The following is a 16,431-nucleotide window of genomic DNA, read 5'->3' on the forward strand; positions in this document are numbered from 1 at the left end:
TTATTATGCTGTACAATTAACGGAGGATAGACAATGCCTTTGAGAAACCCAAAACAAATGATCTCTTTTTGAAAAGTCTATATCATAACTACTACACGGTTATCAGCTGGAAGGTTGGTTAGATAATATATTTGTTGTTGTTTGATGGCTGATTTGTGTTGTTTCCCATTGGGGATGAAATACAAGCGTATGGGTAGAAGGGCCAGTGGGTCTTTCCCTGTGACCCCTTCGGCTACTCGGGAAGATGCTACCCGAAAAACCACACAGTTCACATGTGAAGCTAAGCTCTAAGCCAGAGTCACCATCAGCTTTTGCAACAATTTTCCACAAGGCGATAGGCTTAGTGGTCGGTAGCCGAACGTACTACCACGCCACCATAACGTCCACGGCAAAGATAAATTATTCCTAATCGAATCGAAAAGATAAAAATGTTAGGTAATTTTTCTGGGATAATAAAATCACTCTCGAAAATGAGCTAGCGAAAGGAGTGACTTTAAATTTTATTGAATGTGTACTTGCTCCGTGAGTCACCTGAGGCGAGACCGTTAGCTGCCGAGCGGCGGTGGTGTGGAAGCTTTTCTCCGCTCTGACAAGTGGAAGAATGAATGCACGGAATTGATAGCCCCAACCACTTTCAATAAACACTCTACTCAAGGCTCTTCCATGAAGGACAGTAAAAGTCTAATCCAATGGACCGCCCCCACAACTTTCCAAATTGTTTCCAAACAGCCGCGCTTTAGGGGGAGAGTATTCGGCCACCAGTGAACGCGGCCATGGAGACTTTGTTTACGCAATGCTGACTTTACGTATGACTGAATCGGAGATTTATTCAGTAATTTCAAATACTTACTGAAACTCGAACTCAGTTATTATTCCGACAGCGTACGACCAAACTTTTGAAATAGGTAACGGTTACGTAGAACACTGAAGAAAGCATACCGATACTGCAACTCCAACGTCACTAGGTAAAGAATAATAAAAAAAACTAAAATAAAAGTGACTACTTTAATTTAATCACGATTAAGAGCCACATGCGACTGAAAATTTTAATGAAATAGAAAAAAACATGGAGATTGAGACAAGGGTCTATAACTCCACTATTGTCACTGAGTTTTCCGTAAATATTTAATGACTTCCGCGGTGTTTTGGTCTGCCGCCCATCATTCCACCAAAATGTGTTCCACTGATATTACATTTGAAAGGCCATTTTACTAATCAAAATGAAGAAAATATCCTAATGATAGCCCTGATTAAAATACTTTAAGTAAATAGATATAAATTACATGTATTTTCAATTGCCCTAAGTATCTCATAATATTTTCGTCGCAAATAAAATTTGATTATTAACTTTGAAACCTCATACTATGTTTACAAACGCATCTGATGACGTATGCCAGAAGATTTGGACTTCGGTTCTTTTCATGAGCATGTATTACATGGTTCAATGGTGTTTTCCAACTATACAATGAGAAAATTTCCATGTTTAAAATCTTGATATAATGTAATTAATTTTAAGATTAATAGTATTAGATATTTTATATACATACTGGCAAGTGTGATGATGATTAAGATATTTAAGAAATAATTTCTTAATGAAGATTATGATGAATTAATGAAAATATTTACTATTAAGAAAAAAATTATAAATGATATTTTAAGAAAGCCACGCAAATTCCCACGACCAAGGGAAAAGATCCTCATTCGTAAATAAGTTGAGACAGCCATTTGCTCAAATTTCTTGATGACGATCAAACGGTGTAAAGTTATGTCTTCCATTTCTAAAATTTTACTCTCATGCCATCTCAGTAATTCTAATGGCTTAGGTCTCAAAGATCTCAACAATATGACCCCTCTAAGCACTTTTAAAGGAATATATGGTTATAAATTGAATCCATTTTGATATCATAGATGTGGTTAAATATGCATGTGATGCATATAATTATCTTAGAGCATCATTTTAAAACCATGACAATTAATTGATATGACACTTTTTGTGACCCCAGCACAACAGCCACTGGATTAATTAGTCGAATGTCTTTCCTTTCTTTCTCCTCCGCCCCGCAGACACGGGGAAAGCTGGCACAAGTTCCGCACCCGGGTGCAGCAGCCGCTGTTGCAGCCGAGAGTGGCGCGGAAGTTCATCACGCCCATCGACTTGACTGCGACCGAGTTCTTGCGCAAGTAAGTGGGTGGGCTGACCATACCTTCCGATCGCCCCGACCAAATCAACCGAGGAGAACACTATGGCCCAGTATCTTAAAAGTTAGCATCAAGCGCTCAGCTGGTGTTGCACACTTCCTCATTTAGTGTCTTGTTTCTTAATTATGGGAGCCAACTTCTCCGATACACAATCTAAATCAGCTGCTGCTATATGCAGGAAGTTTTCATGCAATCATTCGCTTCTCGTATTCCCAAGAGCAAATTATCCACAACTCCATGACCCTTTCCTTATAGAATCGAATAGTTTAGCCAACATTCCCTTTTTGTTTTAATGTACCTTGTAAGCAATATTACAGACAAACAAGGTGCAGTCAGTACTTCAGCATCGTCAGAAAACATACTCTCGCTGATCTGTAGAAGAGCACGTGAAATACCTGCTGAAGCTAATGCCTTAAATGCCGAAGATTCTAAAGTAGCGTGTGCAAAATTTCTTCAACCCCTTCCACAACCAGACGAATTGGTCGAATGAGTAGTATTGAACATTGCACACTGCATCCTCTTTTGGATTGTGTGTGTGTACGAAGCGCGAACTTTGCTAGCGCAAAAAGTTAGCCCAGAAATATTAACGACACCTCTTTGAAACGCGACAAATGGACCAAAATTGAAAGTAACCACATTGACATATCTCAAGCTGAAAGTAGTGTGAACTCCCCTTTAGAAAAGCGAAAATTGAGGGTATAGACGTGAGATGGAACAGAGCTTGCGAAAGATTAAAATATTTGCCAATCTGCCAATTTACAAATATAATATCATTTACGTGAATGATTTCGATCATGAATGGATTTCATGGGCGTTCGTCGTATATTCGGGTCATTTGTAGGCCATTAGGTCTCCCTCTTGGCCTTCTGTCTAAAAACTTAATCTTATGGAATCACGAATGTCAACTTCAGCCTACGTTGAATGTTTAAAAAATGATGCCAAAAACGAAGCATTGTGAGAATGGTTATGAGCTGCCTCGTCGTATTCTCCTTTACCCCGTCAACCGAATGTTGGAAATACTGGACTTTTGTTTCAGGGTGATAGCCGTAGACCCATTATTCATCTCATTTCACCTTTTTAGAAAACCTGGATAATCGTTTGCGGTTCGGAACAAGTCCCCTGCAATTGCAGCACGAAATTCTCGACGTTGAGGAGATGAAGGAAAATTTCGACGAAGCAGCAGATGACCATTCCGAAAAAGAACTTTGCTGATTGTTTTGAAAAGCGGAAGAGACGCTGGGATAAGTGTGTGAGATCACAAGGCACTCATAATCTTCTTTCCTTTGTTGCCGTTGTCGTCACTCATTTCATATGGAATTACGATGCCTTCGTGTAGCCCTCGAAGGCCTCATCGTTCTAAGAAGGGTATTTTCCCCAAAATATTGCATAGCTGTATCATTTCCAGACAGACCTCATATATATTTATATTTAGGTTTATATATTATTTGAAACGATTCAAAAATAAAGAAGACAAAGAAATGAGATCTATTGACTCGATTCGTACTATTTCAAATCGTAACCAAGCCCACCGATCAATAAAGTAAATGGGTCATCGCAGACAAGGGAAATGTGTCCTTAAGATGGCCACTTGAATACTTTAGAGGTTTAATCTGTGAGTGACAGCAGCGTGTTTTGAAAAAATGCTGGTGACAAGAAATTCAGCAATAAGGTTGTTGAAAAGAAGACATTACTGGAGCACTATATGGATAAACACTACAGCAAAAGTATATGGATAACAATAAAAGCTTATAGGCATGCGATGAGTTCTCACTATGAAAAATATGCCAATAGAGTCAGCTTAAATTCTTCCAATCCATTCATTAGAAACGTTCATGAAGAATGATATTTCGTTTACAACGCTCGCTATTTTAACTCTCCTTCTGTAGCGTGTATCAAAGTTCAGAACGTGCTTCACTTCTATATTACTATATCCAATATAAATGGGAGAAATATGGGAAGACTCAAGAATTTTTACCATCAAGGGTAAGCAAAACAAAAGGGAGGATGCAAGAAAAGAGAGAAGGGATGCGGATATCCCGTTGTTTTGAGTTGTTTTTCTTTCAATAGGATACTAAATTCTTTAGGAGTAAAATCCCCTTGAGTACTGAACTGTGTCAAATGGAAGATACGTCATCCAAACACGTAGCAATCATCATCAGTACAATTATCAAAGGTGTTGGAGGATTTGCTTGTGGAAGCCTTCCACACTGGCTACTCTGTTTCCTGTTAATCTCTTCATTCCTCAGACGCTCCTTTTTCTGACTAATTCCGTCATCTATCACTAAGTCATCCTTGGTCTTGGAAATAAAGAAACTGCAGTTACATGTTATTAATTAAATCTTCATTCACTCAAGATATTATACTTAATACGGGTGCGTTTGGGAATATTCCATGCGACTATTACCTTCTACCTTGAGCATTCGTTTGTCTCACACTATATTTCTTTCTTCCTTTCTTCGCAATTTCCATCTACCTTCTTGTTATCTGGAACGCCAATTATCCTCCTCCGACCATCCCGCTAAGCCAACATTCTCCCTTATATCACGGCCTTCAACATCCCTTTCAATATTTTCTTCATCTACTTTCTCTGCTTTTTCATGATTTCCCCTATAAAACCTCTCTTCGTCCATTATTACATAACAGTTTTTAGGAAAACATCCCGCATTGCTTTCACTCTACTTCCTCATACTTTTCTCTTAACCTGCTCTTCGGAGAACTAATTGCTTGTTCTATCCTATTTTTATAATACCACATTTGGAGCACTTCTAATCTTCTTTCCTTTATTGCCATTATCAACCATGTCATATGGAATTATAACTGTAAATTTAAAATACCAGTTATATGAATCGCTTCTTTATAACTGGGTCAGTAGGTACTGTTTTCCATTTGTAGCTATCAACTTGGATAGAAAGCCTTCCTCAACTACTCTATTCTGCCTTTTTCTTCTCCCATCATTGTAATTTTACTACTCTAAATAGCAAAACCCTCCCCCTTATTCAATTCGAAGTAACAGATCTAAGTATAAAAATCCATTTACCTAAGCGATTTAGTTGAATTAAAATTCAAAAGGTGGATGGATCATATATCCTTGCTTTGGTGTACAGCCTAAAGTGGTTTTTGTTCCACCGTCTGACATAAGTATCACAATGTAATATGAGCTTGGAACAGAAGAGTGTAACTAAATATAAATAAGCTATGGACCCTAGGAAACAGTTTGGAACAGAATTAGTCAATCGGTTGAGTTTCCTTATGATTATTTGGCTTCAGTATGGTTAAATACTACATTTTTCCTGGTAATGATGCATTTTTTTTGCTTCTATTATGTTTTGATAAAAAATGAGCAAGGTTAAGGTCGTGATAAGGAAAAGGGATGGTTCTTACACTTATACCTAAGAGGTTCCGTGAGTGTGTACTGCCTCAAGCAATGGGTTAATGTCCATTGGACGAGGCGAAAGCTGAGTCGATGTTTGCCTCGGGGGCACTAAAGGTTTGATGGAAATCAGTGCTCGATTGCCGGAGTCTCTAATAAACAAACGACGAAAAATCTCCGCCGAGACCACTCTGCGGAGCACAAGAAGCCGAAACCAGCTGGGCGAGGAAAGGGAAAGGACTGGAATGAAAATAGGAAAGAAGAGAAAGTGCTTTTTGGCGGTTTAGAAGCACTTTAGGTAATTAAAACGGTCACGTTGACTTACTTCACAGGTATCACGACTTAGGGATGTGTAACTGTTTTCTAGCTGATTTGCACGGCCGAAACAAGGAGGCAAAGATTGCGATAGTTAATACCTTCCCTGAAAAACGAAATCTTTCCTTGAAGAATAGAGGCATGGATAATCACAGTAATTTGACGAGAAGTCGGGGTAATTTTTACGAATTAAATGTGAAAATTGTCCTGTCACCGTATATAACACATATGATATAATTACCATTGTAATTTTTCACCAAGTTTTTGGGTAACCGTTTTTTACCAGTTAATATACTCGAGCGAGGCCATCAGGCTAAGTTTCAACACGATAATTTTATTATGAGCCTAAATAACGTGTGGATACGTAATATAAAACGTTGCTAATCATTTTTAATTTTAAGTGATACCCATGACATTATCCCCCGTGATTTATTTTGACTGAGATAGTGAATTAACTGAAATAAATAATATACCTATTTCTCAATGACCACCAAACGTGAGACATTAAAAAATCAACATCCTAGGAAAGATCGCAAAGAAGTCTCTTCATGTCCTTGAAGGATATCATAAAATACTTAACGCTTTTTGCTCTTTGCCTCAATAGCAATTCTCAAGTAGGATTATATCTCTCCAGTTCACATTTATCAAGGGACATACTCCTACTCCTCCGTACTGCATGTATAAATAAAGCATATATCTGAGTTCATTAGGATACACATGACTTTTTCCTTTTGTAAGAAGCGAAAATATTTACTTAAAGAAGTTTCCTTAAGTTGTTTTCATTTATGGCAAACGTATTGCACCAGAGTGATGATAACAATTTAGATTAAATGCCCGCACAAAGGAATTCGTAAACGCAAAAAGTCTGTCTTGAAATCCGTCACTTTGCACCTTAGGTGGCATCAGAGACGCCTTAGGTGAATTCGTCATTGATATAAGCCTTGTTCTGAATAAAATTATAATCACAGTAATAGACCCAAAGGTCTATTTGATAGGCGATGTTAGAGTTCACAAAGTACTAAGCTCAACAACGTGAAATTCACACATTAGGGTAAGAGGGTCAGATTCTTCCCTAGTATCAGATATGGTTTCCCAGGAAGATATGTTACTCGAACAAAAATCACACTGCTAAGGGTACCCAGAGGTGTTCCCGAGAATCGAATACGTACCCTTTTGTAAGTAGTTACGAGTACATCGTACATCCCTCTGATGCTGAATAATTAAATAATAAACATTTACCTAGATGAAATATCTCAAGAATAGCAAAAATGATATATTCACAAAGATTAACATGTGGGTGTCACCAGAACCATTCATTTTTTACGGAGAGAATTAATTAAATCCTGTCAATCAAAGGAGAATTCACACAAATTAATGCACAAAGACCTTTTTAGCGGCTCATTCAGTGACCTGCATAATGTGTGAGATGAAAGATAAATAGGCCAAGTCATCGTCTTCCCACGTGAGAACAGGATACGCTTGACTTTGACGGATGAATCTCTGCCACCTGAGCCGAGCACCGCGGCGAGGCAGACACGACTGACTTCGCCATAGATTCGGGCGCGGCCGCTACTTACGTCTCTCTCACTCGGAAAGTGCAACATCACATACATACACACGTTCGCCGTTCTCTTCGCGAGCTTCGAAAGAGAGAACTCATTTACCCATTTAAGGTGAGTCGAATATTGGAAATATTCAGCCCTTCAAAAAAGAAGCTGGGATATTAAAATTGAGGCTGGATGGAGATCTTGGACCCGAAACTTGTTCCAAAAGCTCTCTTCCGTTGGGAACAGGAGCATTATTTCAGCCATTGATATGGGGTGAGGAGTGGAGGACAAGACTTTTCATTTAATAGGGCATATCGCTTGGCGTTCTCACTCCCTATTCATCTGGAAGAGGAAAAATTAAATAGTCTTTGATATATTTACAGTTTGAACACATTTTTTATATTTATTATCGTCATCTGAATGCACCAGGTGCAATGTTTTATCAAAAAATCTTCAAATCGGGGTGGGGGAGGTGGAGAAGCAAGTAACCTACACTGCCCTCCCTGAATGACGAGTGTGGTTGAAGGGATGGCAGTTTCAGCAATGTCAGAAGCGGATCTTTGGGTTGAGAATAATTAAAATTCCACCATCAGATTTTAAGATCACAGATAGTTTCGACCAAATTCTGTATATTGTGTTTTGCCCACACTGGATCCATGGCTGTGTACGCGGAAGATATTCAACTTTTGAGAGATTATTTATTCAACAGATTCAGGTGAGATGCTAAGGAAGTTCGTCATTATGAGAAAACAAATTTGCTATTTTCCACGAAGTAATTAGAAACGCACTACGCTTTTCAGTTCACAGAACCATCATCAGGTACAAGACGATCATCAGGTGCAAGACGTCTTGTATCTAATGATGGTTCTGTGAACCGAAACGCGTTGTAAGTTTCTAATGAACTTCTGGAAAAAAGCATATTTGTTTTCTCATAAAGACTTTTTATTCAACGGACGTAAAATTCAAAAACACCGCGATTCACCCACAACGGGTTTCTCTTAAGTGATAATTATGTAATATACCAATTCAGCCCTTCTTAATTATAAACTCAAGTTTTGGTTTTGATTGATGAAGGCAGAACACGAACTAAGCCTCAAGGAGTAAGAAATTCACACAATCATATTAGAGAAAAAGAAGGGATGGGCAGTTTATTTCCATACACCAGCTTTCAGTTCCCCCGGAAATTTCCAATAAAACAGAAAATCCCACGGTCTGAATTTTGGATGGAATTGGCCAAAGGCATCACTCGGAATATCTACCCAAGGCCCTCCGGCCAGAGGCCAAACGCTATACCGCTAGACTACCACATCCCCTTATATAGAAATTAGAAGTCGGTATTTAAGAAAAAATTATTTTGAAAAGCAGAAAAGGGTGTACTTAAATTTATTAAACCAACTTCAAATTCATTTTAGAGATATAAATCTTAAAAATGTTTTGTAGGTGACATTTCAAAATAATCAAGCAGTCGCTTGAGGAGGCGTCTGAGATGGCAGTGGTGCCCTGCATAAGTTCAGGAAGTGTCTTCAATCTAGCACCCCAAAGGTCATTACGGAGGCATGCCTAGGATTTTATTAGACGGAATTCACACGATACTCAAAGCCTTGTACAATGTATGTTCCAGAGCTTTAAAATTGAAGAACATAAAAGTGTAACATTTTTAGTGAGATAAATTAATAAAAACTTCATATTTCCTTCGTGAAAGTTTCGTGGAAATCTTTCTGAAGCACTCTATTTTTTTTAAAACATCCGAGTGTCAAGGGGAAAAGATTATATACCGATGCCTTAGGGCAGCGGTCGCCAAGCATTCGGATTTCACGTTCCGTTAAACTCACAACATTTAATCATACGGACTACTGACATAAATATGTTTTTAAGAAAATAACCTCCATAAAAATGGTAAGTTTCAGTTCATTCAAATGAAATAGTATTTAAAACTGCTTAATGTCACAAGATAATTAGAACTTTTTTAATTGTAGCTATCGTGACATTCGATGCTTCTTGTTTTAAATTTCTCCGTTAACCACCCATGGAACAACCTTCAGCAACCGCTGCCATGAGGCACGTAGAGAGCATGAGCATACATAACCCTTCACGCTATGCCCTCCGGGAGTAGGAACTACAACGAAAATTCTGTTTGATGTGGCGTAAGGAAATTACACGTCTTTTCTTTGAATTTTCCTGACTCAAAACATTTCTTCAACAATAATGTAATTACTATTGTCGTTTCTGACTAAATCAGAACTAAAAGAACCCAGGACTACTCTGCAACATCGAAAAATATATCAAACGGCTCACAGACTTGCTTTCTTTATGGTGGCGGTCGAATGTGCGGGCGACCCGAACTTTCTTCCTGACTTATGAAAGTCACCTATGGCAGGAGAAATTTAACCTTTACCGAAGTTCAAAAACTCGACCTTACCTAGAGTTTTCCATTTCTTTCTGCTAGCTTAAGTTGCGAACTGATAGATTATAAAACAGCACCGCCTTGATCGCTGTTTTAGAGGGCATGAAATACTGCGGAGACAACAACGATAAAGATTTTCCCCATTAAATGGCTACCGCAAATAGTAAGTTAGGCGTACTTTTGTCCTTGCAAGTTGAAATCTGGGACGAAGACGGCTCAAAAGAGAATACCCATAGCTAGCACCACGTAAATTTTTACCCTTGAAAAAAGACAACGCGCCAAAGAACGCAGTCGAGTAACCCTGATACTCCCCGGTATGTTTTGAATATTAATTTGTATTTAAATACTCACTTGATAAGATTCCTTACCATGAGCGTGACTTCTTAGAGGGTGGGTGCATTGTCCACTATTGTATGGCCTAATTTATTAAGCTGGAGTTCTATAGTGTAAAATAGCTATCTGACAATAATAATATTTTTATATTAAGAATCATATTTATATATTTTCTATTGATAACCTTAATTATGCAATTATATGTTTTTAATAATTATTATACGTACAATATATAATTAGTTTAAGCAATTTTGAAAAAATAAAACCATAATCGTACTTGATTATATTAAACCATCTTACACAAAACTAAAGATAAAATATTTTGCAGAAAGAAGATTTTGTAACAATAAGTCTCCCAATACCTTGACATAAAACCAAAAGATAGAACACAAACCGGTATGGGTCCTTTTCAATTATTTTTCTCCATATGTAAATTATATCAGAGTCAAGATCATATTGTTTTAAAATTATTCTGGTGTTACTGAGTTAATCAATATTCTATTTTGGTGAGGTAGGAACAAAATGTTTGGCAAAACAAAACTTTTGAAAGTTTTTATTTCGAGTTTCCATAAGCATAAATTACTTTTTCCAGTAAAATCTCTTCTTCAACTAACATGTTCATGGGAACCAAAAGATTTATCTAAAACTTTAAAACTCGAATAAATGAAAAGAATCGATCTTCTTAAAAACCTAATGACTAGGTATTTCGAAAATACGGAAGAATGAGAAAAAGGAGTCGGAAAAAGAGGCAAAAAAACCTCTGATTCAAGTTATCGTAGGGCAGAGCTCACCGCTCAAGAGAGAAGTGCTATTGCTATCTAAGATCGTGGTGAGAATAGCGCAGAGGCGGAAGAGTACAGAGAAAGCCAGCGTCGGATAAGGTTACTCCTGGTGAAATTCTCATATGGAAATGTTTTCTCAAAATATTGGCGAAACATGTTGCCTACCATGTTCATTGGAGCCCTTTACGTAACATGCTATGTGCATGTTAACCTCATCCTCCCCTTCACCCTTTGATCTTTCGGAAAATTTAAGAATAATTTAACGCGAAAATCAAGGTAATACAAAAACCGTGGAATATTCAGGAATATTAACATAATGATTGCCACTGAGAGCTGAAAAATATTTAATATTTATCCTTTAGCAACCATAATTTTGAATGATGAATAAAAAACAGACTTTCAACTTGCCTTTCATCATACATATCTAATTACGTGTTCAAGTCGTTTTCAATAATTATTTTAAAACGTTAACAAATGATAAAGCAAGAGTTTTTAAAACTAATTCATCGCAATATGAAAGAAAAACAAATTTAATTACATTTTGAACCTTTCATTAATTTTACTTTAATCTCTAGCTAGATATATACAACTCTGGCCTGACCATCCCGTTCAACCAACCGCGCCACGTTGTGAGACTTAACACCTGCATGGCGATTGACTGATGCACTAAGTATCTACATTTTTACAACTCTTTGCTTTCTTGAGCTAAGAGATGAGTTACCATTTAAAACCATAAAAGAAATTTCAGTTATTAGTAATTCTTTATTTGGACAAATTAATTGGAAAATAATGAGTATCCATATTCAACTTTTAGCTCGTTGATTTTTTTTACCAGAAGTTGCAGCGAAGTAAAGAATATTCATTTGCGATTTATAATTCCGGACGTAATTATCGCTCCAGACGATAACAGTTATGCTAATCAGCACTTTCCCCGCTTACGTAAAACACCTACGAAAATGCAATTTACGAAATTGACCAACTGGACCAATTTCGACCCATTGACATAAAGATCGCACGCGGAAATTATTGAGCGCTGTTTCAAATATTTGGCAGGTCATCAACACGCCCGCCAGACAGTCGAAATTGTGCCACTGAAATGTTAATAGAGATATGGAAATAGCTTTGCATCAGGCAAGTCCTGTTTGTATTTCAAAAATTACATGGCACTGCTGGAAGGCGTTCAACGAATTATTTTCGTTAGAAGTCCCATCCACAAATATTCTCTCGTTTTATTTAAATCTTTTCCATAGTTCCACTCCAATTTTATTTATTAGATCAAGCTACAGCACTATGTGATGACGTGATGGTCCAGGCGTGGAGTGTTTAACTACTGACAGGGGGGCGCGTGTTCGATTTCCGGGCTAGAAATGCTACGGGCCTACCAATAAATTATCCACCAATCTAAAAGATACCTATACACCTAGAATATATCTATCGGACTACAATATTACTAGCTTTCTACGAGATACTGTCATACCTACCACCAACCAACACACCAACAACATACCAACTACTGGGTACCAAACCAATAATAAAACAACGCTGAAATCAAATAAAATTTTCAAGTAGTAAAATATATGGAATTTGGATGAAGAATAAAATATTATATCTCTCTTTGAAACTGGCCTTTTTAAATTCGTTACTCTAAGTATTATCCTCAAAGATGGGGCCAGTAAATAAGGCGCTCGCTCTTTAACTAGCATAATCGAACCTACCGCGACGCCGCGGAGAGACGAACCCCTCTCTCGATCCCTCCGCCCTCGATAAAGTAGATCCCTTCTGGACCCTCTATCTTAAGCATCTTAAAGGCACATTGCGCGCTTTTAAGATTCGTTCGGGCTTAAACATCGATTCCATGAAATATCTGTTACCTACTCCAGACATATCTGAGGTTTTACCTTCTGTCCTTGTGTCTAAAACAAGTTTGCTTCCATGGTAAGTAAATCCAATTCAACCACACATTATTTAACCCACCGAGTGAAATGATGAAAGGAATCCCGAGAACTGTAGTGTGGTACATTCCCTAAATGCAGAATAATTTAGGGCCTGTTGCTATTACCAGAGGCACCATTGAAAAGGTTCGGCAGCAACAGAACGAAAGCATGTTAATGAAGCAGTCTATCAATAGACGACGGGAACAGTTTCTTAAAAAACTAACTATAGGATCGACTTAAAATTTCATATAAATTAACAATCTTTCAAACATAATGTGAAATTTCTAAAAACGGCAGCATTAGCAATTACGACGGCTATTCATGAGTTACCTCCACTCACTCCGACTCAAGATACGCACGGTCTCACGGCTTAACACTTTCCCATGAACCTGACATTAAGTCCAGACACTACGGTACTTCTGAATACAGGAATGGAGAACTATAAAGCACTACAAGTTTTTTTATGATGGTTGCATAACTTCTGAGCGGACTTACCTTGATTTTAATTCAAGCAGATTTAGAAGGTTCGTCAAGGAACTTAATGAGCCTAGAAACTGTGTCATTCTCGTAGGATGCGCGCAATTCTCCGCGGAATGGGAAGCGATTTTTCGTCTCTAGGTTAATTCGAAGGATTTTGTCTCAACGATAAAGAAGCCAATTTGCTTGAAGCAAGGGTAAAAATCATCTTCAGGGATAAAAATTTCCTTGACCCGGATTCCGCTCAAGGTGACTGATTTCCTGTAGTTTTCCATTTTATTTAACACCCTTATAGTTATATTCTAGTTTCTCTAGAAATATGATTGTCATCAACGCCTTCCCGTTTTCCATCTAGTTCTAATAACAATAAGTACTATCTCCTTTCTTTCCTGCAATGGAAGACTTGAAGCCTCTTGTGCAACTCTCTGAGAAAGGATGGCCTCTACGGGGCTCGGCCCAATCGGCCGTGTGTCGTGCCCGGCAGCGGGGGAGACAAGGCTTCCGCGGTTGTCATCCCACGAAACCCTTGCAAGGGAAAACCAGCAGCAGCTGGACAGAAGACACAGGAGAAGAAGACCAAATTAGTTAGAATAGGAACGTGGAATGTTAGGACAATGATGAGGACAGGGAAATTGGAGAATGTTAAGCGAGAGATCGAAATGATAGTGATGGGGGATTGGAATGTGACGGTAGGCGAAGGAAGAGATGGTGATGAGGTGGGGGACTACGGTTTAGCCACGAGGAATGACCGCGGGGAGAAAGCAATTGAGTTCTGCAGGAGACAGGGGTTAGTTATCACCAACACTTGGTTTAGACACCACAAAACACGCAGGTATACATAGGAATTGCCAGGCGACTAAGAAAGGTATCAGATGGATTATATCTTGGTTAGACACAGGTTTAGGAACAGTGAGATAAATTCGCACAACTTCCCGGGAGCGGATGCGGACTCTGACCACAATACCTCTGACCACTGTTATGAAATGTAGCGTCCGTTTCAAAAAGATAAGGCAGGGGCGGTGAATTAGAAAATGGAATGTAGAAGTATTAAATGATTTGAAAGGAAGGAATACAAACAGGCGGTAGAGGAAATCATGGAGGATGGTAAAGAGCTAAGTACTATCGAAGAAAAATGGGAAAGTATCAAGAAAGGTTTGTCTAAAGCTGCAAAAGGCACTATTGGAATCGTTAATTCTAAAAGAACTAGGAAACCATGGATCATGGATGAGATGATTATAAAGATGGATGAGCGGCGGAAATGGAAGAATGTAAAAACAGAGTTAGGCAAAATGAAGTCATGAATTAAACAATGAATTGAGGCGGGCAACAAATAAAGCAAAAGAAGCATGGTGGAAGACGCAGTGCGAGGATATGGAAAGTCTGCAGAGGGAGGGTGAAATCGGCGCGCTGTACAGCAAAGTTAAATCTTTATCGGGAAGTAAGAAAGTGAGATCTATGTTAACAGTTAGAGATAAAGCGGGTAAGGTAATAGTTGACTCAAAAAATATCCATGAGAAATGGAAGGAGTATATAGAAGAACTGTATGGTAAAGAACTTCGACCAACAAAGTTAGACAGTGAAAAAGAATATGACGTAGAGGAAGATAGCTTAGGTCCAGGCATACTAGACTATGAGATAGAAGGGCATTAAGGGAGATGAAACTAAATAAGGCCATGGGGTGGATAAAATCCCCGCGAAACTATTGAAATGTTTAGGTAAATGTGGGAAGAAGAGACTATATAGGCTGATTCGTAGTATCTATGAGGAAGGAATCTGGCCGGAAGACTTTGTGAGATCAGTTTTAGTTCCTATTCCGAATAAGGTAAAGGCTACATCATGTGAGGACTACAGGACAATAAGTTTGATATCCCACGCCGCTAAAGTTGTTCTCAGGATCATAAAAAATAGGATAGAGAGTAGGGCAAATGATTACTTAGGGGATGATCAGTTCGGGTTTAGGAAGGGGAGAGGTACGCGTGATGCCATTGCGGTAATACAGGTATAAAATCATTTATTAATGAATAATATGAAATTCGTCCAGTAAATGCATTCTATCTAATAAGTCTACGTATCTTGGGAACTTCCTCCTGTTTTCCCAACGCTATTTACTTCATTTTTTTGTATCTTATATCTGACTTCGTGATGTCTAAGAAGTTTAAGATCTTTCACCTTTTACCTTGCTTACCGAATATTCCCCTTTCTATCAAGGCCTTCCATGTTTTCCTATCTTTCAATATTTTTACCATTCAGTAAATCTGTTTTTCTCTAATTTTACCCGGCGACTCCCTCTCCATTCCCACCTTCGCTTCATAACATCACTGTTTGTCTTCCTAGAATTGGTGGCTTTTAGGCGTATCTTCATTGAACAGATTCATGGTAATGAAAAGTATAAAATTTTTATTCCACAGTATTTTATTAAACCAAGGGGTTCCGACAATCGCGTATTCTGATGATGACGTTGAATGTCGAAACTAGAGTAGTATCTAAAGAAAGTACGGTGGAATCAAAAAGTTACAGTTCTTCGTTATAGTTCGCCTTCTTGCTCAACCTATTTTCTCTATTTTTTGCCACACTCACATTTAAAACGACATCTACCTTGAGTCAAAGACTAGCTTCCACATCTATACAGTACTGCGATCTACATTAAAGCTTTTATTAATGTATCATGAAATACAAATTTCAATATTTTACATAGACGTATAAGTAAGAAAAAACTAAATATGACAAAAGTGACGTTAATAAATGCTGGGTGCACACGCCTAAGCCAAACACTAGGTTAAGACTAATTTTTCCCTCTAAACAAGTAGCTACAGGGGTTCTAAAAAATAAATGTAGTTTTATAACGTTTCATGCAGTTTAGAAGAACAACTTTTTTATGAAACAGTTAATATTTGCTGATGTTAGGAATGCTAAATTCATGGAAATCGTTTCGGTATTCCGAATAGTCAGCTCAATCGCCAATCGGAACAATGAAACTTTCCTTGAGTTTCAATCTCGAGATCATTTTTGAGATAGAGAAACCATAAACACAGTAATCAACCCAAAGGTCAGTTGGGTAGGTGACGGTGGA

The 16,431-nt window shown here is 38.0% G+C and overlaps 1 protein-coding gene across 2 annotated transcripts in view; it reads left to right on the forward strand.

Annotated features, from left to right (window-relative positions):
* Nucleotides 1–16,431, forward strand: part of Cyp49a1 (Cytochrome P450 49a1) — a 106,068-nt gene that overhangs the window by 35,785 nt on the left and 53,852 nt on the right. For both annotated transcript variants that reach the window (XM_071596496.1, XM_071596497.1), the window contains exon 4: nt 2,065–2,181. In XM_071596496.1, the coding sequence (XP_071452597.1) occupies nt 2,065–2,181 (117 nt within the window). The remainder of the gene's footprint in view (nt 1–2,064; nt 2,182–16,431) is intronic.

This window comes from Hetaerina americana, unplaced genomic scaffold (assembly GCF_022747635.1).
Source record: "Hetaerina americana unplaced genomic scaffold, ioHetAmer1.1.p SCAF_8, whole genome shotgun sequence".
Classification (NCBI taxonomy): Eukaryota; Metazoa; Arthropoda; class Insecta; order Odonata; family Calopterygidae; genus Hetaerina; species Hetaerina americana.